Consider the following 23,525-nt stretch of genomic DNA (forward strand, 5'->3'; position numbering starts at 1 on the left):
CCATGGCCGGATCTACTGTCACGATGCCGGCTGGCAGGTAGTGGATCCTCTGTGCCAGAGAGGGATTGGCGTGGACCGTGCTAGTGGATCGGTTCTAAGTCACTACTGGTTTTCACCAGAGCCCGCCGCAAAGCGGGATGGTCTTGCTGCGGCGGTAGTGACCAGGTCGTATCCACTAGCAACGGCTCAACCTCTCTGGCTGCTGAAGATAGGCGCGGTACAAGGGAGTAGACAGAAGCAAGGTCGGACGTAGCAGAAGGTCGGGGCAGGCAGCAAGGATCGTAGTCAGGGGCAACGGCAGGAGGTCTGGAACACAGGCTAGGAACACACAAGGAAACGCTTTCACTGGCACGATGGCAACAAGATCCGGCAAGGAAGTGCAGGGGAAGTGAGGTGATATAGGGAAGTGCACAGGTGATCACACTAATTGGAACCACTGCGCCAATCAGCGGCGCAGTGGCCCTTTAAATCGCAAAGACCCGGCGCGCGCGCGCCCTAGGGAGCAGGGCCGCGCGCGCCGGGACAGGACAGACGGAGAGCGAGTCAGGTACGGGAGCCGGGGTGCGCATCGCGAGCGGGCGCTACCCGCATCGCGAATCGCATCCCGGCTGGAGGCGGTATCGCAGCGCCCCGGGTCAGTGGATCTGACCGGAGCGCTGCAGAGAGGAGAGTGTAGCGAGCGCTCCGGGGAGGAGCGGGGACCCGGAGCGCTCGGCGTAACAGCATAAAGTGACAGTGGTCAGAATTGCAAAAAAAGGACTCAGTCCTTAAGGTGAAAAAGGGCTCAGTCCTTAAGGAGTTTAATCTCCAAGCTCCCACGCACGCACGCCTTAGGGAACGGGGACATGTGAGCCGGAGCACAGAGGCAGAGGAGGAGGCAGGAGAAGCACCTGGTGAGTGACGTCCCATGATGTGAATCCCATCCCTGCCAGCATTGGTGACCGGACCATGCGCTCTAGGCCAGCGTGTGCCATAACAATGGCCCATAAAAATGTATTGTGTCAAATATTTTGTACTGCCATGCAAAGTTCCAGTGTGTTACTGCCTAACCAAGTGGGTTGTCCTGGTCACATTACAGCATTTCCTTCTTTTGTGACTCAAGTTGCTGTGTAGCCTGATTTGCAGTACATTAAAACATAGTGTATTTTAACGTATGTAAGTCAATCTAACTACATGAGTTATTTTTTGCATAGATCTTTCTTTCTAAATGAAATACTAGTAAACAAATAGGGTTCATATGTCATCCCTATACCTAGCAAAAACTAAAAAATAGTCCCCGAATTTCTGTGGAAAAACCCAGTTTGCGCAATAGATTTGTGACTGTTTGACACTTTGCCAAGTTGGATGAAGCTTGGCATAAAGGGGCATGGACCTCCCACGAAGGGGGTGTAATTAAATGTTTTGCGACCTCTAAGTTTTTAATGAGGGCATACAGGAAACCACAGGTATACAGGTGTGATTGTGCACTGGCAGGAGATCATGCAAGACCAGCATCTTAAATGGTCCTTAGTAAATCCCCTTCTAAATCTTTATCATGTGATAATATTACTATGTTCTACATCAGCCCTGCAAAACATACGGCATGCAATCATTTTTGTACGATGTTAAGGAAGGTCCTAGCTTAGTGATTAGACTAGGACCTTCCTTGAAATTTAGGCATACAGAATCAGGTTGCTGCAGCAGGCCAGCTATCCCTGACTAAGATCCGACTAAGCCCCCCACCTTTACAGAGAGCTCAGGAAAGATCTGACTAAGCCCCCCCCCCCCCCTTTACAGAGAGCTCAGGGAAGATACAGAGATACAGAGAGGGTTGGGAATTCTATCCGACTAAACCTCCCCCATCACAGAGAGCCCTACAAAGAGGACGGAAATGGCAGAGGAACACACAGCTGACATAGGGTTTTTCCCACCCTCAATGTCAAGGAAGGTCATACTGCGAAAGTCTAGGTTCCAAGGAGCTTTCAATAAGGAGGGGGGGGGGGAATGAACTGGAGGGGATATCAAATTTCATAAATAAATGTATTTGCAAAAACAATTACCTTGATGTGCTCTATATACATGTCCTTTTTTTTCCAATGTTGCTGGTCTTGGTCAGTGGTCACTGCTGTTGTGTAATGTATGGAGAGTCCCTATTACTCCAGCAGTAATGTAAAATTACATGGGGGGTTTTATGTGTGTATTTTTTTTCTTATTGGGGGGGGGGGGGGGGATTTCACAAGCAGTGGACACTCAATGTTTTTCATTAAAGACTATAAAAAATGCCATACTTGCCTCATGGAATATTTTAGAGCTGATCAATGATGTAGTCCCATATATTTTATTAGAATTCTTTGAATTGTGATCATATCCGTCAATTACGAGGCAGTAGTGCCCTGAATGTTAAGCAGGTCTGCACTTTCAGTGACTAAACTAAGACCTTCCTGGATATTGAGGCATACAGGATCAGGTTGCTTTGGCCAGCTGCACAGAGAGGGCAGGGATAACAGACTCAGTTGAGGTAGTGCAGTTGAGATGCAGTTGAGATGTGGCCCTAAGAAATGTAGCCAATTTTATATTTGGCCCTCATCTACTGGCAAGTTGTGCAGGACTGATCTAGAATTATTGAGCTACTCAAAAGGTCCAGAAGAGTAGATAACAATTGTACATAGCTTAAAAGGGTATTTGCATTTTATGAAATTCCCTTTCATGGTTCACTGAAAAACTGTCAGATTTTTGTTGTGTGCTCCAGTTTTAAAAATATTAAAGTACACCCTATAGATTAGGAATATGCCATGTTTTTAGATTAGTTTTAATAAGTTTCCTCACTGGCATAAAACACAGTGTTACCTAGAAGTATCCCTTTAAAAAAGTCATTTTCTCAATAATGAGAAAACCTCAACAAAAATGATGAACATTTTCATAAAGCTTTTACTGTAGTTTTCATGCTTTCACCTTAAGTAATCCCCATATAGACTCTGTGAATTAGACAGCTAATGCAGTCTGACATATAGTCATGTATATTTGCTGAAATGTTAGATGTCATTGTGTGGCTGACTAAGCTGTCATGAGTTTATAAATTATTCTGAATATATCTCGTTTTTGGAAAAGACTGAATCACGTATCTTTTATACACAATAACACCCACAAGTACCAACAATTAAAGCAGTGTGGGAGTAAGTAAGGCTTTAGGGACAGTTAAATAGTCTACTTGGTAAATGGAGCTTATTGCCTCCTAGGTTTGGCAGATGGAGAACATTACGACATACAAAACATTGGCCATAGCTCTCCTAGGGGTTTATTGAAAATCTCTTTGGATCCTTGATACTTAGTTATGCTACATTTGGCCAGCTGACTACAAATACAATTGGTCTGTGCAACAAACATTCATTTTGGCTTGTTTAGCCAGACTTAACTTCCAAGTTTATATTTTCTTCACTTATTTGCCAGGGCATGCTTTAAAGAAATAACGTGAAAGAAAAAACCTTTATATTCTACAAACATAAATTACATATTTGTAGAATTTAGCTTTCTACTTCTGTTTTTTTAAATGTCAAGTCTTAGAGTTTTCAGCCCCACGATACTTTGACATTATGGGTAGGATTATATAAACTCTAATTATAAACTTTAAGACAGTATGAGATTTCATCTGAAACCTGTCAAACAGAGCTGATGAACTGAATAGCCGTAAAATAGATATACAATGTACTATTTTAACCCAGGTTCCATTTTTCCATGATTTCTTCCATTTATTTAAATATAAGACATTTTACATTTTGGCATCAAAGTATTATTGGCTCTTCCTTCTAAAAGACATATTCCTTTATGTTACACTGATTCAAAACACCCATGAGCAAAACATTTATTGGAATACATGTATTCTATGCATGCTATATATTTGTCAGTATGTTGTTCTAACTGAAAAATGCATTAATGATCTATATATCTTGAGGGAGCTTAGCTCTGTAGATCAAGGCAAATTGCAGTGGAAGACAGGGACACAGAAGAAAGTTTAAACAAGGCTTTTCCTGTTTATATTTTTCATCAAGTAAAAAATACAGATTTTACACACTAAGCAAATTCCTGCTTTTCCAAGCACTAACTACAGTAATATTTCCTAGCTACACTGGTGGCCCACTACAAGCCACCCAACAAAACAGTAATCACATGCGACACTCACACAAACTGTCCCTTTTTGAGGCTATAAATCACAGTTCTCCAACTCCATCAAAGGTACAGGTAGCTCACACCCTCTGCCTGCACACTGAGTTACATATTGTCCTAAAGCCCATTAACCAGCTGTCCTCAGCACCTGTGATGATTTTAGCCAAACTAAAACATGGAACTGACCATAACAGTGACTGTCCTGTTGTAGCCCTTACTGTGTGGATAAAATGCTTTAAAGCTTCAGCCCTAAGAAGGATTTTTGTCATAGTCAAAGGAGAATAATGCTGAACAAGGGTCCCTCTGTGTACACTAATCTCTTCAGTGACCTATGGTAGGAATTAGTGCTGGTGTCACATCAACAAATGTTCCTGTGAATGTCTCTCTGGGTATCGTCCTTGCAACAAAAGTCCAGTAAAGACGGTACATAGATTGCACCACAGTAAGCCAACCTGTGTATACTGTATCTCCATCAGTAGAGAAGAAGCTAATTGGACTTTGTGTAATCTGTATTTTTTCTGCATCTGCCACTACATTAGTCACTATAACTACATGTGCTAACAGCACCTCTCAAGTAAATCCACTGCAAAAGGAACCTTTAAAAGGACAGTCACCTAATACTCATTCATCTGCACCATAAACTATAATATTCTATCTTGTGCTTCAAAAGTTTGATAAAAGTGTGCGAGATGTTGCACCTAATGCTATGTGTTCAGAAGTCCCATTCTTGCACTTTGCACTATGGGGACAGCTTCTTTGACAAAAGGATTGTTGAGCTCACAAGAGATCACCAGGTTAGTGACCCCACCCTACCGTGTGACATTACATCAGTACAACTATCATTAAAATGTCCTGCCTAATATTGCATAGGTCTCTCTTTTTTGCCTCCAAAATAGCTTTCACCCATCTAGACATGTATTTCACAAGACCTTTGATGGTGTCCTGTGATATATCTGGCACCTAGAAATTTGCAAATCTGTTACAAGACAGGGCTCAATGGAATGGACTTCTAAAACCCACAGATACTTGATCAGGTCTGAGAAATATTGAGGTCAATACTATGAACTTTTGTCCTGTTCCTAAAACCTTTCCTGAACATTTTTTTGTTATGTAGCATGGTGTATTATACAGCTGAAAGCGGCCAGTACCATCAGGGAATAAAATTGCCATGAAAGAGAATAGTTGGTCTGCAACAATATTCAGGTAGGTAGTACACATGAAACTTACATCCACAAGCATGTCAGGGCCCAAAGTAAACATGCACCAGAGCACCACACTGTCGGTTAGCTTTTTTCCCATAATAGTTTCATCCCTAACATATGTAATAATTTCATCTCTAGCACACCCAAGCCTAGATGTCCATATGATGTAAAAGAATATGATTCATCAGACCAAATTACCTTCTTCCATTTCCACAGCAACAGAGATTGAACTTTGACCCTACTCCCTGAATAAATAACACATTTCCTTTTGTCGTCTTCCATTTCCATTGCTCTATGGTCCAGTTCGGACACTCACATGCCCACTGGCTATAAATCATTTGTTTTGACATATTTCTATCATAGCCAGTATTAACTTTTTAGCAGTTTTTGCTACAGTAGTACTTCTGTAGGATTTGACCAGAATAGCTGGTCTTTGATGGACCAGACTAGTTGAGTGAGTTGAGATGAAAGGAGAGTAAAACCTAATAAAGTATTTTTCTTTGGACAGATGAATTACCTTTATAAGGTTTCTAGACAATAAAATGTTGAGTTTGCATGTCAGCCATATCTTTCATGTTACTGTTATGAATCGCATATACAGTGGGATAAAAAAGTGTTTAGTCAGCCACCAATTTTGCAAGTTCTCCCACTTAAAAAGATAAGAGAGACCTGTAATTTTCATGATAGCTATACCTCAACTATGAGACATAATGAGAAAAAAATCCATAAAATCACGTTGTCTGATTTTTAAAGAATTTATGTGCAAATTATGGTGAAAAAGAAGTATTTGGTCACCTAAAAACAAGCAAGATTTCTGGCTCTCACAGACCTGTTGTTATGTTTTTTAACTCCGGCCACACACGCTGGCCGTGAGCGCATGGTCCCATTACCTGCTGCTGGCGGGGCTGGAACTCGCATCGCGGGACGCGCCCACATGCGAGCCTCAGTCCATCACTCACCTGGTGCTTCTCCTGCCCCAGCCTCTGCCTCACGGCTCCGGCATGTGTGTCCCCGTCCCCTAGAGCACGCGAGCACCGGAGCTTTAAGATTTAAAGGGCCAATGCGCTCATTAGTGTGATTCACTCACTCCCCTGCCAGATCTTTGTTGCCTTGAGCCTGAGAGAAAGCATTCCTGTTTCTGCGTTGCTGTGTATCTGAACCAGATTTGTGACCTGACCTGGCTTCTCAGCCGCCTGCCTATTGACCTCCTGCTACGTCCTGACTACGCAACCGTGCTGCCTGATCTGACCTTCTGCTATCTAGACTCGCAGCTGCCTTATCCCTCCTGTGCCTCGCATCTCCTCAGCCGCCTCTGTGGTCGAGCCGTGCCAGGGGTAGCTACCTGCGTGGCGCCTGCCGCAGCAAGTCCATCCCGCTTTGCAGCAGGCTCTGGTGAAAACCAGCAGCACCTTAGACTCCGCTCCCTGGTACGGTCCGAGTCATTTGCCACACAGGAACAGCGGATCCACATCCACCGGGGTTCCTGTCTTCTGAAACGTGAGTGTTACACCTGTAACTTCTTCTTTAATAGTCTTCTCTGTCCTCCACTCATTACCTGTATTAATCACACCTGTTTGAACTTGTTATCAGTATAAAAGACATATGTCCACAACCTCAAACAGTCACACTCCAAACTCCACTATGCCCAAGACCAAAGAGCAGTCGAAGGATACCAGAAACAAGTTTGTAGACCTGCACCAGGCTGGGAAGACTGAATCTGGAATAGGCAAGCAGCTTGATGTGAAGAAATCAACTGTGGGAGCACTTATTAGAAAATAGAAGACATACAAGACCACTGATAATTTCCCTCGATCTGGGGCTCCACGCAAGATCTCACCCCGTGGGGTCAAAATGATCAAAAGAACGATGAGCAAAAATCCCAGAACCACATGGGGGGATGTAGTGAATGACCTGCAGAGAGCTGGGACCAAAGTAACAAAGGCTACCATCAGTAACACACTAGGCCACCAGGGACTCAAATCATGCAGTGCAAGACGTGTTAAAGCCAGCTTAAGCCTGTTTAAGCCTAAAGTTTGCTAGAGAGCATTTGGATGCTTCAGAAAAGTTTTGGGAGAATGTCATATGGTCAGATGAAACCAAAGTAGAACTTTTTGGTAAAAACTCAACTCATCGTGTTTGGAGGAGAAAGAATGCTGAGTTGCATTCAAAGAACACCATACCTACTGTGAAGCATGGGGGTGAAAACATCATGTTTTGGGGCTGTTTTTCTACTAAGGGACCAGGATGGCTGATCTGTGTAAAGGAAAGAATGAATGGGGCCATGTATCGTGAGATTTTGAGTGAAAAACTCCTTCCATCAGCAAGGGCATTGAAGATAAAACGTGGCTGGGTCTTTCAGCATGACAATGATTCCATAAAAATATAACTTGCATGCTGTCAATCTCCTTGATAAAGCCACGTGAGTGGCGAAACATGTCGGGGTGTGACAGTTATACCTTTTAAATGCTCTCCCAAAACCTATGCCAATGTCTATAAACTGTATCTCTAGGAATTAAATAGTTGGCGATCATAAGCCTAATAAGTCCGGACCTGCGGTGCACAGCAGGGTACTGGACACTGTGCAGAGTTTTCGAGATACATAAATATGAAATGAGCCATACGGTCCTATCACTTGGCTGTGTTACTCTTAGGAGTGATGTGCAAATGGTATGGTCCCTTATTTGGCAGTGTTGCTCTGGGGAATGATGTGCTAAGTTAGACAATGGAGTTAATTGTCCTTACCATAAAGGGTGTAAATAAAGGTTTACCCCTTGATGGTTGTTGAGCACCCATAATTCACATTATTTAACTTATAACCCTAGTGGCAGTAACTGATAATTCAAACTATTGAGCTAGTGTCACCAAGTGAGCGTTTCTTAGCACACTTTAATTAAGCATTAAGTGACCAATGTGTTTACTTGTGGTCAAGTGATGTGGCTGTTATGTGACACAATTGTGATGTCATTGGGTTAGTGGTTTTAATTGTGTGATTTTGGTTCTCACCTATTTTATATTTTGGTAATAAAAGTTATATTTTAATAGAACACATACTTATATAGAGGTTTTTGTTAACCCCTAGGGGTTACATTTTTGCTGATTTGGATACCTCTGTATGCGTTCATTGGCCTATTGTTGGTAGTTTGACAATGATCCCAAACACACCGCCCGGGCAATGAAGGAGTGGCTTTGTAAGAAGCATTTCAAGGTCCTGGAGTGGCCTAGCCAGTCTTCAGATTTCAACCCCATAGAAAACCTTTGGAGGAAGTTGAAAGTCTTTTTTTGCCCAGCAATAGCCCCAAAACATCACAGCTCTAGAGGAGATCAGCATGGAAAATGGGCCAAAATACCAGCAACAGTGTGTGGAAACCTTGTGAAGACTTAAAGAATTTAAGGAAACAATTGACCATTGCCAACAAAGGGTATGTAACAAAGTATTGAGATTAACTTTTTTTATTGACCAAATACTTATTTTCCACCATAATTTGCAAATAAATAATAAAAAAATCAGACAATGGGATTTTATGGATATTTTTTTCTCATTATGTCTCTCATAGTTGAGGTATATCTATGATAAAAATTACAGGCCTCTTACAGAGAATAAATACTTTTTTGCCCCCACTGTACCTCCAATATATAATGAAAATATAGTAGTTACCTATAGGTGGAACTGTACCAAAGGGACTGTTTATGTTCCTTGAGGAGATATATTGCAATCCAATGCCCATAAAAAAACTGGGCTAAAGTTCGCTATTAGGTAGCTCTATGCAGGATACTTTTAGAGAGATGGCATTATGCTATATAACCATCTAAGAGACAGCATATAAAGAGTAAAACAAGGGTCCCCATTACAACTATAAGAGATCTTTAGATATTAATCTTTTAAATATTCACTCACCGTTCCAGGCACAAAGGAAAAGCTGATAAGGAGCAGGATCTGTGCAACCAATATTGCGAATGAGAGGTTAGCGTGGATATGATACCGTTGATTTCGGATTGTGCTCACTGAGCTGTAATACACAACATAAACAAGAAATACCACAGTCAGTTTTAGGAGCACAACATATTTGTTATTTACATAAGCGAAAAGTGTCTGGCCTTTTAAAAACAGATAATAATCTGAATGTAAATGTGAGATGAATAGAGACAATGCAGCTATTACACTCCCACTCTTCTTAACTCCTTGGAGACAGCCAATAGGAAATGACTGTGCTAGCAAGAAGAACATTCAGTATATAGATGAATAGTGCTTTAAGATCACATCTTTGTCTATTATCTTAATTGCACATTACTGTTTAGTTTATCTGTTAACTGCCTTGATGGAAACCTCTGTATGGTTTTCTGAAAACAGTAAAATCATTTTGTTTTTAGGAGAACTTCAAAAAGAAAGAAAAATAGAAAACAATAACTTTGTAGATGCCATGACATTTATTTATTGAGTAGATGTACACCGCCACTAATTGTCTTTTTGGCAATCCAGCTAGTAGGCATCTCATACAGATAATAGCGCTGTCTTGAGGACATAGTGGTGTCTATAGAATACCATCATACATTTAGTTGACAACCAAGGTTTCAAGGCCCCTTAAAGGATCAGAAATTTACTCACAGGGTAGTTATCTCCTATAGGCTGTAAGAATTAATATTTAAAAATATTACATTAAGAATATTACAATGTTACATAAAGTATATTAAATAAATACATTTTATATTATCGACAAACTCCCTTATATGAGCTTCTTTTACGCTACCTATATCTCTACATGGAAATGCAAAGCTCCAATAGATTTTCTGTCAAAGATTACCAGTCAGCATTTTTGACAAGTCTGTCTCAATAAATACTAACATTCTTCAAAAATTATTAATTCTAAATCATATTTTCTTAGAACTCTATGTTAGGCAATTCCTATGTGACTCCTCTTGGAAATGTAGAAAAAATTTCAAATTTGAACATTTCCATTTTTCAGTAAGCTGTTTCATTACATAGTCAGGATAAGCTATTGTGTGTGTGTGTGTGTGTGTGTGTGTACATTAGAATAAGCATTATTTCTGGACATTATATAAGTTGTATATGGCATTTGTCTTCAGATTTCTTATCATCTCTAAATGTTAGTATTCCCTGAGTTGGTGGGTTGAACCTTACCTCTATGATGTCTCCCATACACTGCAATCAAACACAGGAGAGAGGATTATTCTCACCTGTGTCTTTATAGTACACCATAAGAAGCAGCAGCTGCATAAAGGACATTATAGAGTAGTAGTAATCAATCTAAGCTGTGACTCAAGCCATGGGGGCTTACAGTACCGTCTGTGTAGTCTTTTTTGCATTTTTTGCAGCTCCTGGCTCTCAAATAACTATACTTCCCATCTCCTTGCCCCTCTCCCCTCTCCCCTCCATAGATTTGTATAGGCAGGATGTCACGATCCCCTGTAAAGACATGACAGGAGCGGGCTGTTGTAAAAAAAAAATTTTCATCAAAGTTAGTTGAAGGGGGGGGGGGGCATGAAAAGAAAAGATAAAGGGCCTCATATACTAAGAGCGTTGGGTTTTTACTAGTGAGAAAAGTTGTTTCAGACTTGCAGGATTCCTCTCTATTTACTATTGGGAAAAGTCGGGAACATTTTCTGACCAGCTTTTTCTAGGTGGATATTTCCAGCCATTTACCCACAGGATTTTCTGTAAATTCAATAGTAAATCGGTCGAGTTGTGAAATCATGCCCCTTGTTAGGCCAGCCATGCCCCCTTTGCGATAGATCACGCCCCTTTTTCAGCTTTTCACAGTGCAATGTCGGGTTTGTCAGATTTTTCAGGTGCACACTGGTGCAGACATGTCTCAGACACTCTGCGCCAAAATAACCAGACAAAAACTGGTCGGTTTCAGCTTAGTAAATGAGGCCCAGAGTGTTTTTCTCTGACAACATAAATTAAAAAGTTTCTTACATATGTTTGTTCTACTGATTGATGCAAAGCTTGTTGAAACAAAAGTGACCATTTAATTTAACAATTTAACATGTACAGTATTTGATCCCAATAAAATCTTATAAGAAATGCATCCTAAAATAATGACTTAATGACTTGATCAATTGCTATGTTAAACATATTTTTAAAACTATAATGTTAACATTGTTTAATTCTCCTGTTTTGAAGAGATCACTCTTCTGCAGTCATCTCATAATCACAGACAGGATTACAATGACAAGGGTCCTTTTATTCTGGTAGATAGCCATGTGATACAAGTGACAATCAACTATATACAAGATTTAAAAAAAAAAACATACAATTTTTCAACTTTTAGAAGATTAAAGGGGTGCTCTACCCCTAGACATCTTATCCCCCAGACATCCGGTGCACGGAGAAAACTTCGCTCCATGCCGGATGACTGTCGATGCGGGGCGGAGGGACCCCCGCGATCAGACAACTAATCCACTATCCTCTTTGGAGTACCCATTTAAGCTTTGTTTTATGTTAGTACTTAAATAACTACTTTAAAAAAATCTAAAATTGCTCTATTCTTACCCTTTTATAAAGTGGCAATTTTTTTACACCTTGATCTAAGGGTCATGGCCTTGTTGGAAGGTAACTTTTGGCCCTGGCTGAGGTTTTTCCCACAAAATTTTTGTAGCCCAGCCAAACTGTCCGCTGTGTTCTTGGTCACCTCTTTTACCAAGGTCCTTCTCCCCAAATACTTACAGCTCTGGAAAGAGTCCTGTTTGTTCTGAACTTCTTTTATGTCCCTTCAACTGACTTTACCACGGGTGACTCTGATCAAGGTGTAGAAACATCTCTAAGATGATCAAGAGCCCCAGAGCAAAATTTCAAGTGTCATAGCAAAGGTTAAAAATAAAAATTTTCATTTTTGACAAAATAGCAAAACTGCAGATTGATAGGGGAAAACTTTATTTTTTTCTTTATTTTAGCACAAGGCTGCAACAATTTGTCTATGGCAACCAGAAGGAAAACATCAATTGTTTACACTGATGGCTGCATTCACAGAACCGGGAAAAAAAGTGCTAACAAAAATATGGTTTATATTAGAAAGTGAATTAATTAGTTAATTTGTTAATTTATTTAGTTATTGTGAAAATAAAAGTGTAGAGCCAATTTCTTTATTTAAAAGGGTACTCCAGTGGAAAACTTTAGTTTTTATTTTTTTTAATCAACTGGTGCCAGAAAGTTAAACAGATTTGTAATTTACTTCTATTAAAAAATGTTAATCCTTCCAGTACTTAAATCTTAATCCTTCCAGTTATTAGTTGCTGAATACTACAGACAAAATTATTTTCTTTTTGGAACACAGTGTCTCTGCTGAATCACGATCACAGTGCTGTCTGCTGACATCTATGTCCATTTTAGCATAGGTGTAGCGTGGGGGGTGCAGGGGGGGCCAGCCGCACTGGGCGCAACATCTGGGGGGGGGGGCGCGCTCGCACTCGCAGCTCTCTGCCCATGCCTGGCTCACTCACTCTCTCTGCAGTGCTGGCTGTGCGAATCCGATCCGAGCCGCCAGGTCGCCGCCCACTGTGGAGGGGGGGGGGGGTGCGAAGAGAGAGCGAGGGACTATCTGGGGGAGGGACAGTGCAGTGGCCGCCCAGCGCAGCGCTGAGCACGGGAGAGAAGCACACCAGACCAGACCAGGCAGCAGCAAGAAGAAGCTGGCAGCGGCGGCAGGCAGGTGACACAGGCCAGAGAGGAGAGAGGGAGCCAGTGGTGACAGACGCTGCAGGAGGAAAACCTAGGAGGACCTGGAGGAGAAAGCCTAGCCTGCTGACTGCTGTGATCGGGTCCGGGACAGCCAGTGAAAAAAAAAGGTAGGAGACACGAGTGACAGGAGTCAGGACTGACTGGAGTAGTACTGGGCTCAGTGGGCTGGCTGTGTAGTGCTAGCAGAGCATCTCCAAAACTGAAGTTTCATTGGGATGTTCCCGGTTCTGCAGGTCAAGACTGGCATGTTGAGCTGACCAGATGGATTGAAGTTTGGTTGGTTCAACAGTGATGAGACAGATTTAGATCCATATGTAGCTGCTCCAGCTCAACATAACTTGATGTAAGCAAAGTATTTTCATAACAAACAATACATGTGCTTAGGGGGTAAGGGCTTCTTTAACTAATCTAGTAAAAGAGACTCGAGTGCTAAAATCCACGGGTTAGGGGGCGCAAATTACTTGCCTTGCCCCAGGTGCTGACAACCCACGCTACGCCGCTGCATTTTAGGAACTGTCCAGAGCAGCATATGTTTGCTCTGGGGATTTTCTCCTACTCTGGACAGTTCTTAAAATGGACAGAGATGTCAGCAGAGAGCATTTTGCCCGTGATTCAGCAGAGAGCACTGTGTTCCAAAAATAAAATAATTTCCTCTGTAGTATTCAGCAGCTAATAAGTACTGGAAGGATTAAGATTTTTTTAAAGAAGTAATTTATAAACCTGTTTAACTTTCTGGCACCAGTTAATTTAAAAATAAATAAATTTAAAAAAAAAAACAGTTTTCCACCGAAGTACCCCTTTAAACATACATCCAATTGGGGGCTATTGGAGAATTAAGGACAGCTTTACAGAAACATTTGAAACTATAGCTTAAATTAAAAAAAATAAAAAAAAGGCTAAGATGCATGAGGACTAAGGCCACAAAGCATCAAATATCCTTTATAAGAACAGATGGTTTATGTGCAGTATTCAATTCACACACTGCTTATTTATGAGAATGCCAAAGAGAAGCTTATACAAATCCATCCTTCACGGGAGTGCCAATATTACAATGCCTAGCCCATGAATTTATCACCATCCATATGGAACCATTTACAATGTACAGTATTAAGTGAACTCTGCAACTCCATTATGCCAGGGCTATTAACTATTCACAAAAAATGTTTGTCCCTTGTCTGTAAGGCCATCACAAAATCATGACTTTTGCCAACAGTAATAGTGATAAATGTAATTCTTGGACAAGCTCCCTTTAACCTCAATGCAGATCTGCAAGCATTCCTTTTTTTTATGTGTTAACATTTCTATAGCCTCCAGTGACAATCTAATAAAACGATACCACCCTGGCAACACATCTCTATGGTGCAGATGGTATTCATAAACAATTCACCAACACTTCCAAAAGTCCGGTGGGTCAAAACCTTCTGCTAAATGTGTTAAATGTCCAGGGATTAATCTAGAACGTTGTTTTAGTTGCCTGAACGGTTTCCATTTTTTTCACTTTGCACAATGTACTGATTCACTGAGGTCTGACTGCACAGGGAATATTAAATGTGAGATCTTCATTCAGCTGTCTCCAAAGAACAATTCTCCGTCTGTCTCATTTTACCGAGTTAAAATCACTGTATATAAATTGTAGGTTTAATGGTGATTTGTGCCCGGTCGTAAACTTTGTGAATGCATTGTCTTCTTTCTTCACTGGTATCCAAAATATCATGTGGAAGTAATGGTTAATTTAAGAGGTGTAGGCTTTAATCTATAACCTATTATTAATCTATTATCTACAGAAAGTAGGGTCATTAACATAAACATAATAATAATAGTAATAATAATCTTTACTTATATAGCATCACTATATTCTACAGTACCTAACATTTCTGAGGCTACATATACAGACAAGAACAGACACTACAAAACAACATACTATTTGTCAATTAAGGCAAAAAGACCACAAGATCTTACAAAGGAAACAAAAAGGGTAAAACTGCAGCAAAGGTGCAGCTGTCTTTACATAAAGGTGGATGAGCCAGTCACCAGCCGGCACATCTGTGTATATGAAAATGGACTATGCATTGCATGGGCTATGGGTCGACACTGCTGAAAAGAGACCAATCAGAGAATCTGATAGGCTTTCCTTTGAATATGTGTTATTAAAGCATGCTTAAATGGTTTTGTACTAAGGCGAGCTCAGGGAGAACAGAAACCTCCCGTGGAGCAGAAGGGCAAAGGGGATAAGATGTCTGATCGCGGGGGTCCCTACAGCATGCCGCAATCTCCCTGCAGCCCCCTCCCATAGACTTGCATTTAGGGGGCATGGCTGTGACATCACGAGCCTCCGCCCCGCATCCCCAGTCATCCGGCACAGAGCAAAGTTCGTTCCATGCAGCGGATATCTGGGGTGCTGCAGCCAAGATCGAGGGCATCCCCAGCAGCGGGACCCCCCGCAATCAGACATCTTATCCCCTATCCTTTGGATAGGGGATAAGATGTCTAGGGGCAAAGTATCCCTTTAAGCTTTAATGTGTTGAAAATTATAAAGTTAGTGCCAAGGTAGAAAATAGTCTAAAAACAAAACTGAGTGGACATAGTAAATATAAATTGTAATGGGCAAGGCAATAAATAAATAGATTCCAAATATGTCTCTTTACAGATATTTTCATATGGAAACATTTTCCCCCAATAACTGAAATAAAATACAATCTCAGGTTTAGACAAAACCAAAAAACAAGATTAAAATATTTCATGTTGCGTCTAATGATCTTGGTTGCAAACTTATTTCAAGAGTATATCTGGATTTTCACCTCGTTCAGGCCATTAGTGTCTCTTAATATGTAATGTAATAATTACAGCGTTCTAAACTACAGGGTGGGCCATTTATATGGAAACACCTTAATAAAATGGGAATAGTTGGTGATATTAACTTCCTGTTTGTGGCACATTAGTATATGTGAGGGAGGAAACTTTTCAAGATGGGTGGTGACCATAGCGGCCATTTTGAATCCAACTTTAGTTTTTTCAATTGGAAGAGGGTCATGTGACACATCAAACTTATTGGGCATTTCACAAGAAAAACAATGATGTGCTTGGTTTTAACATAACTTTATTCTTTCATGAGTTATTTACAAGTTTCTGACCACTTATAAAATGTGTTCAATGTGCTGTCCATTGTGTTGGACTGTCAATGCAACCCTCTTCTCCCACTCTTCACACACTGATATCAACATCGCAGGAGAAATGCTAGCACAGGCTTCCAGTATCCATAGTTTCAGGTGCTGCACATCTCAAAAATTGATGGTATGGTGTGGTATATGGGGTACAAAGATAGTGGGGCCATTCTTCATCAATGGAAACCTCAAGGCCACTGGATACGGGAAATTGTTACATGATGATGTGTTTCCCTCTTTATGCACTGAAGCTGGCACGTTCCCTGAGTTTTTCCAGCAAGATGGTGCACCACCACATTATGGGTGTCAGGTCCGAGCATTCCTAGATGAACAGTTTCCTGGAAAGTGGATTGGTCCTCGTGGGCCAGTTGAATGGCCCCCAAGGTCTCCCGATCTGACCCCCTTAGACTTTTATCTTTGGGGTCATCTGAAGGCAATTGTCTATGCTGTGAAGATATGAGATGTTCAGCACCTGAAACTACGGATACTGGAAGCCTGTGCTAGTATTTCTCCTGCGGTGTTGCCATCAGTGTGTGAAGAGTGGGAGAAGAGGGTTGCATTGACAATCCAACACAATGGGCAGCACATTGAACACATTTTATAAGTGGTCAGAAACTTGTAAATAACTCATGAAAGAATAAAGTTACGTTAAAACCAAGCACATCATTGTTTTTCTTGTGAAACATGACCCTCTTCCTATTGAAAAAACAAAAGTTGGATTCAAAATGACCGACTTCAAAATAGCCGCCATGGTCACCACCCATCTTGAAAAGTTTCCCCCCTCACATATACTAATGTGCCACAAACAGGACGTTAATATCACCAACCATTCCCATTTTATTAATAAATAAATGGCCCACCCTGTAGTTTCTCTGAGCACTAAAACCACATAAACAGTGATTAGAGTAATTCTACCACTATAGAAGTGCACACTCTTAACCCTGCAGTGACATAAATACTATAAATACAGCATAATGCCTAGATATAACATGACCTATATCAGTGATTCCCAACCGGGGTACCGCGACGCTCCAGCAATAAAAAAAAAAAAATCTACCGCCCTGGCCTGCGTGCCTGTGAATTACGGTGGTGCAGGGGGGGGAAGGGAAGCCTGCATGCGCATTGCGTGTACAAGTGCACTGCGCACACAGAGTCACAGGCACGCAGGCCAGTAAGGGGATATATGTAATGGGGACGGTGTGCCGGACCATCCTCCCGGCCCCAGGACCATCTTCCTGGCCCCAAAACTGACCATCCTCTCGGCCAAAGGACGGACCATCCTCCCGGCCCCAGGACCATCTTCCTAGCCCCAGGACCATCCATCCTCATGGCCCAAGGACCATCCTCCCGGCCCAGGGACCATCTTCCCGCCCCCTGCAGAAGAACATTGAAAAACAGCTCAGCTTAATTAAGGTAATGCACCCTCTTCCCTCTGTCACCCCTGTCCGCCCGCCTTTGTCACCCCTCTGTTAACCCCTTTCACCCTTGTCCACTTTGCTGTCATCCATGTCCACCTTGTCTGCCCCTGTCACCCATGTTCACCACCCATCTGTCCCTTTGTCATCCCTGTCCACCCCTCGGGTACCTCCTTGTCATTCCTGTCCACGCCTCTGTCACCCCCTATGCCCCCCTGTCACCCATGTACACTCTTCTACACATATCTCTAACCCATGTACACCCCTCAACACCCCTCTGTCACCCATGTACACTCCTCTACACCCCAACATCCCTGTTACCCATGTACACCCCTCTGTCACTCCCTACGCCTCCCTGTCACCCATGTACACTCTTCTACACCCATGTACACCCCTCTGTCACCCATGTACACTCCTCTACACCCCCAAAATCCCTGTTACTCATGTACACCCCTTTGTCACCCCCTATGCCCCCTGTCACCCATGTACACTCTTCTACACTCATGTACACTCCTCTGTCACCCATGTACAGCCCTCAACACCCCTCTGTCAACCATGTGCACTCCTCTACACACCTGTCAATCATGGGCACGCCTCTACACACCTGTCACCCATGTGCACTCCTCTACACCCCCCTGTCACCTATGTACACTCTTCTGCAACCATCTGTCACCCATGTACACCCCTCAACACCCCTGTCACCCATGTACTCTCTTCTACAATTATCTGTCACCCATGTACACAATTCTACACCCTTCTGTCACCCATGTACACTCCTCTACAAACCTGTCACCCCTGTACACTATTCTACAACCATCTGTCACCCATGTACACTATTCTACACCCCTCTGTCACCCATGTACACTATTCTACACCCCTCTGTCACCCATGTACACTCTTCTACAACCATCTGTCACCCATTTACACAATTCTACACCCCTCTTTCACCTATGTACACTATTGTACACCCTTCTGTCACCCATGTACACTAATCTACACCCCTCTGTTAGCCCTTTACACCTATATGCCCATGAATTCCTCTTCACATGTAAAAGGGGAATTTGAAGGCTAATGCAGGAAAATGCAGAGCCTAAAAGGTTTGTTTTACAGGTTTAACGGTGAAGAATTGTGGCTGGAAGAAATCATTATGATGACTCGGAGAGAAGAAGGGAACAACGCTGATTTTAAAACATTTTATCTGTGAGTTGCTGTATAGAGCAGCACTGTAATCTACATAGCCAACAGATAAATTGATGTTGTGCATTGGGGCTGCTTACCCAAATGACCCCACCCCGCCTCCCTGCCCCTTTTTTTTTTGTTTGTTTGCTTGTCAAATTTGGTAGGGGTACCCCGATGAAAAAAAAATTCCCGAGCCGAAAAAGGTTGGGAACCACTGACCTATACAATAAGTCTCTTCTGTACAGAGATGATGGGGGAGATTTATCAAATCCTGTCCAGAGGAAATGTTGCTGAGTTGCCCATAGCAACCAATCAGATCGCTGCTTTCATTTTAAACAAGGCCTCTGCAGAATGAAAGAAGTGATCTGATTGGTTGCTATGGGCAACTCAGCAACTTTTCCTCTGAACAGGTTTTGATAAATCTCCCCCAATGTATCAGTAATGCACTCCACAGCGTTCCAACAGTCAAAATGCACATCATCAATTTATCTGTTGGCTATGTAGATTACAGTGCTGCTTTATACAGCATCTCACAAGTAATGTCTTCTAAAATCATTGTCATTCCCTTCTCTTCTCCGGGTGTCATCATAACAAATTCTTCCAGCCACAATTCTTCACCGTTAAACCTGCAAAACAAACCTATTAGGCTCTGCAATTTAACTGCATCAGCCTCCAGATTCCTCTTTTACAAGTGAAGAGGAAAACAGGGGTGTATAGGTGTAAAGGGGTAACAGAGGGGTGTAGAATAGTGTACATGGGTGAAAGAGGGCTGTAGAATAGGGTACATCGGTGACAGAGGGGTGTTAAATAGTGTACATGGGTGACAGGTGTGTAGAGGAGTGTACATGGGTGACAGAGGGGTGTAGATTAGTGTACATGGGTGACAGAGGGGTGTAGAATGGTGTACATGGGTGACAGAGGGGTGTAGAATGGTGTACATGGGTGACAGGTGTGTAGAGGAGTGTACATTGGTGACAGAGGGGTGTAGAATAGTGTACATGGGTGACAGGAGTGTAGAGGAGTATACATGGGTGACAAGTGTGTAGAGGAGTGGACATGGGTGACAGAGGGGTGTAGATTAGTGTACATGGGTGACACAGGGGTGTAGAATGGTGTACATGGGTGACAGGTGTGTAGAGGAGTGTACATTGGTGACAGAGGGGTGTAGAATAGTGTACATGGGTGATAGATGGTTGTAGAAGTGTGTACATGGGTGACAGAGTGGTGAAGAATAGTGGACATGGGTGACAGGTGTGTAGAATAGTGTACATTGGTGACAGAGGGGAGTAGAATAGTGTACATGGGTGACAGATGGTTGCAGAAGAGTGTACATGGGTGACAGAGGGGTGTAGAATAGTGTAGATGGGTGACAGGTGTGTAGAGGAGTGTAGATGAGTGACAGGTGGTTGTAGAAGAATGAACATGGATGACAGATAATTGAAGAAGAGTGTGCATGGGTGAAAGGGGGGTGTAGGGGTTTACAGAGGGGTGTACATGCGTGTAGAAGAGTGTACATGCATGACAGAGGGACGTAGGGGTTGACAGAAGGGTGTACATGGGTGTAGAAGAGTGTACATGGGTGACAGGGGGTGTAGGGGGTGACAGAGGGGTGTACATGGGTAACAGGGATGTTGAGGTGTAGAGGAGTGTACATGGGTGACAGAGTGTTGTTGAGGGGTGTACATGGGAGACAGAGGGGTGTACATGGGTAACAGTGGTGTTGGGGGTGTAGAGGAGTGTAAATGGGTGACAGAGGGGTGTTGAGGGGTGTACATGGGAGTCATGGGGGTGACGGAGAGATGGACAGGAATGACAAGGAGGTAACAGAGGGGTAGAAAGGGGTGACAAAGGGACAGAAGGGTGGTAATCATGGGTGACAGGGGCGGACAAGGTGGACATGGATGACAGGAAAGTGGACAAGGGTGAAAGGGGGTAACAGAGAGGTGACAAAGAGGGTTGGACAGGGGTTACAGAGGGAAGAGGGGGCATTACCTTAAGTTGAGCTGATTTTCAATGTCCTTCTGCAGTGGGCTGGGAAGATGGTCCTGGGGCAGGGAGGACGGTCTTATGGCCGGGAAGACGGTCCTGGGGCCGGGAGGACGGTCCTGGGGCTGGGAGGATGGATAGTCCTGGGGCACCATCCCCATTACATATATCCCCTTCCTGGCCTGCACGCCTGCAGCTCACTGCGCCGCAGGGGGAGGGGGAAGCTGTGAGCGTAGTGCGCATGTACACGCAATGCACATGCAGGCTTCCCTTCCCGCCTACGCCAATGTGATTCACAGACACGCAGGCCGGGTGGGAGTTTTAAAAAAAATGACATTGACGGAGCGCCGCAGTACCCTGGGCAGGGCCTGATGAGACCCCGAGGTTGTGGGGAAGCCCGGTTATGAATCATTGCTATAAGCTCTCTGAAGGATTATGTTACATGCTACCCAGTCTAAGGAGAGGGAGAGGGGAAAGGAGGAAAAGTGGATTGGGTGATGTAGAAACATAAATACTAACAGAATTCAGAGAGATTAAAGCAATTTATAGTGAGTAATAGATATCACAGGTGCTTGATTAACAGCTTAGACTGCTTAGTCCTGCTCAATAATGTCCTCCAGGCTTCTGTTCTTAGGGTGTGCATATAAGGAGCAGGATCCTTCTTGTATGTGGGTAGAAGGGGCATTCCAAGAGGCAAGGTGCAACCCACTAGCTCAGGGACAACTGAAAATTAGTAAGAGTCTAAAGAATAGAAATTGAAAAATGCCATATACAAGTATAAAAGGCCATAAATAGTGTTTCTCCTCATACAGACAGACATGACAGCTTATCCTGGAAAGTTAAAGAGAAAAAAATGTCTAGGGCTTTGCAACCATAAGAAAGTTTACAATAAATACAGTTACATACTGTAGTTGCTTTTCCAATAGGGAAGCTTTGCAACTGTAAGTTTCCAGTGAGATACACACATAACTCAAGCCTTATAGGGACACTCCAGACAAAATTTGGAACCAAATGCAGGCACCCACTTCACCCCCAGATCTTCAACTCCTCACTATTTCAGTTTATGTGTATGCTAAGATTTGAGAACTAGTTGTCATGACTTCTCTGAGAATCTGTATAAGGAATGACATAAATAATGAGTAATTCCCTGTACAGGTTCCCAGCAGGGTATTGACAATCGCTGCCCCGGTCTGATACAGTTCAGGGATGCACCCTAGACTGTTCCCCCAATAAGGAGGCACTGTGTATAGGAGAGTTTGGAGATGGGGTGGCTACTTCTACTCCAGAAAAAAACTGGAGTGTCACTTTAATTTCAATTCCATAAGTCCAGGATTCCATATCTCTCTCGAATGCTTTGTTCCTGTTGAGTCAAATTGATGCCATCACATCAATCGTTCTATATTTCTTAAGTGGAGTAGAAGAGTAGATCTTGCATTTTATTCCTGCAGTGATTTGAAGGCCTTTTAGCCACTAGAATTGTTTTAAAACGTCCTCTTTATGGCCAATGTTCAATCTCTCTATAGCAACTGAGCAGAGATAATAAAGGGCAGCTCTAGAACATGTGATGAAAGCAAATAGAATACTCCTCTGATCAGGAAATTAAAGCAATTTGAGTAAAATCACCCAGCTGTTACAAATATATAGGCAAAATCCAATTAAGGGTCGGTGAGAATTAATGGCATTTATGATTGAGAGAATCCGAACGTTATTGTGCACTGCTAGTCTGATATGTGAACACACATAAATCTCTGATGGTCTTCAAACAGTAATATTTGCCCAGCAGGAAACAAAGGAAAAAAATAAAATAAAATCTGAAAAATTACTCACGAAAGTATAGCAAATGTGACCAGTGTAATTGCCAGGCAGAAAATAGACAGAGAACAACCAATGTAACTGATGGAGGACAGCGCCACCTTGTGGGTATTGGAGAGCTGTGCAATAGAAAAAGAAAAGAAAATACTCATTAATTTTAGTTCCGTTTAATTTGGAATTCTGACAAGTTTATCAATTTAACCTTAACACTCCAATCAGCAGTAATTGTCTTCCTATGCATACATTATTACAGACATGCCATCAAACAAAATCTTTCCAAGCACAAGGCTGCTGGAGATTTTTTCTGTACAGCATTGAGCTTTGAACAAAGCAGTAAAAAGAGATACATTACGGTTCTTAAAAAATGCAACATGTCCTAAAATTGATTTATTTCAATTAATAAAATTGGCAGAAAAACATTAAAAGACCGGTCACTGCTTCTTTAACAGAATTAATGCACCCAAAAATTACCCTTTTTTAAAGGGATCTGATCTTGATCGTGGCTTTTTTGCAGAGTTTCTAGAGTTCTAGAGAGTTGTAATTCTATACTAACATGAAGTATATGAAGCCCTAATGTGATTTCATACAGATAGTACAATGGGCAATAGCTGGCAGTCTTTAATTATGATCATAACATTTATAAATCTTTAAAATGTCTCATCTCCCTTGATTCTCCAAATAGTGAACTAGTATTATTCACTGGCAATCTTCTACTTGGTAAATTGATTCTATAATCTCCTATGTAAAAGACCAAATGTTACAGACAGGGCTTAATGTGGAAAAAATTTGGAAAGCTAGCCCCAGGCCACCTTAATACAGTTCTCCAGATAAGCAACAGGAGACCAACAAACATCCCGGCTTTCTATATTTGAGATATATATTGCCTTTGAAAACCCACAGCGATCAAACTGCAGACTAAACTTGCACAAATCTT

The 23,525-nt window shown here is 42.3% G+C and overlaps 1 protein-coding gene across 1 annotated transcript in view; it reads right to left on the reverse strand.

Annotated features, from left to right (window-relative positions):
• ADGRD1 (adhesion G protein-coupled receptor D1) overlaps positions 1 to 23,525 on the reverse strand; it is a 919,695-nt gene that overhangs the window by 298,180 nt on the left and 597,990 nt on the right. The window contains exons 18-19 of the mRNA XM_056533246.1: positions 22,607 to 22,710; positions 9,238 to 9,349 (exon numbers count right to left, since the gene is read on the reverse strand). Of these exons, the coding sequence (XP_056389221.1) occupies positions 9,238 to 9,349; positions 22,607 to 22,710 (216 nt within the window). The remainder of the gene's footprint in view (positions 1 to 9,237; positions 9,350 to 22,606; positions 22,711 to 23,525) is intronic.

The sequence above is a fragment of the Hyla sarda genome, chromosome 1 (assembly GCF_029499605.1).
Source record: "Hyla sarda isolate aHylSar1 chromosome 1, aHylSar1.hap1, whole genome shotgun sequence".
Classification (NCBI taxonomy): Eukaryota; Metazoa; Chordata; class Amphibia; order Anura; family Hylidae; genus Hyla; species Hyla sarda.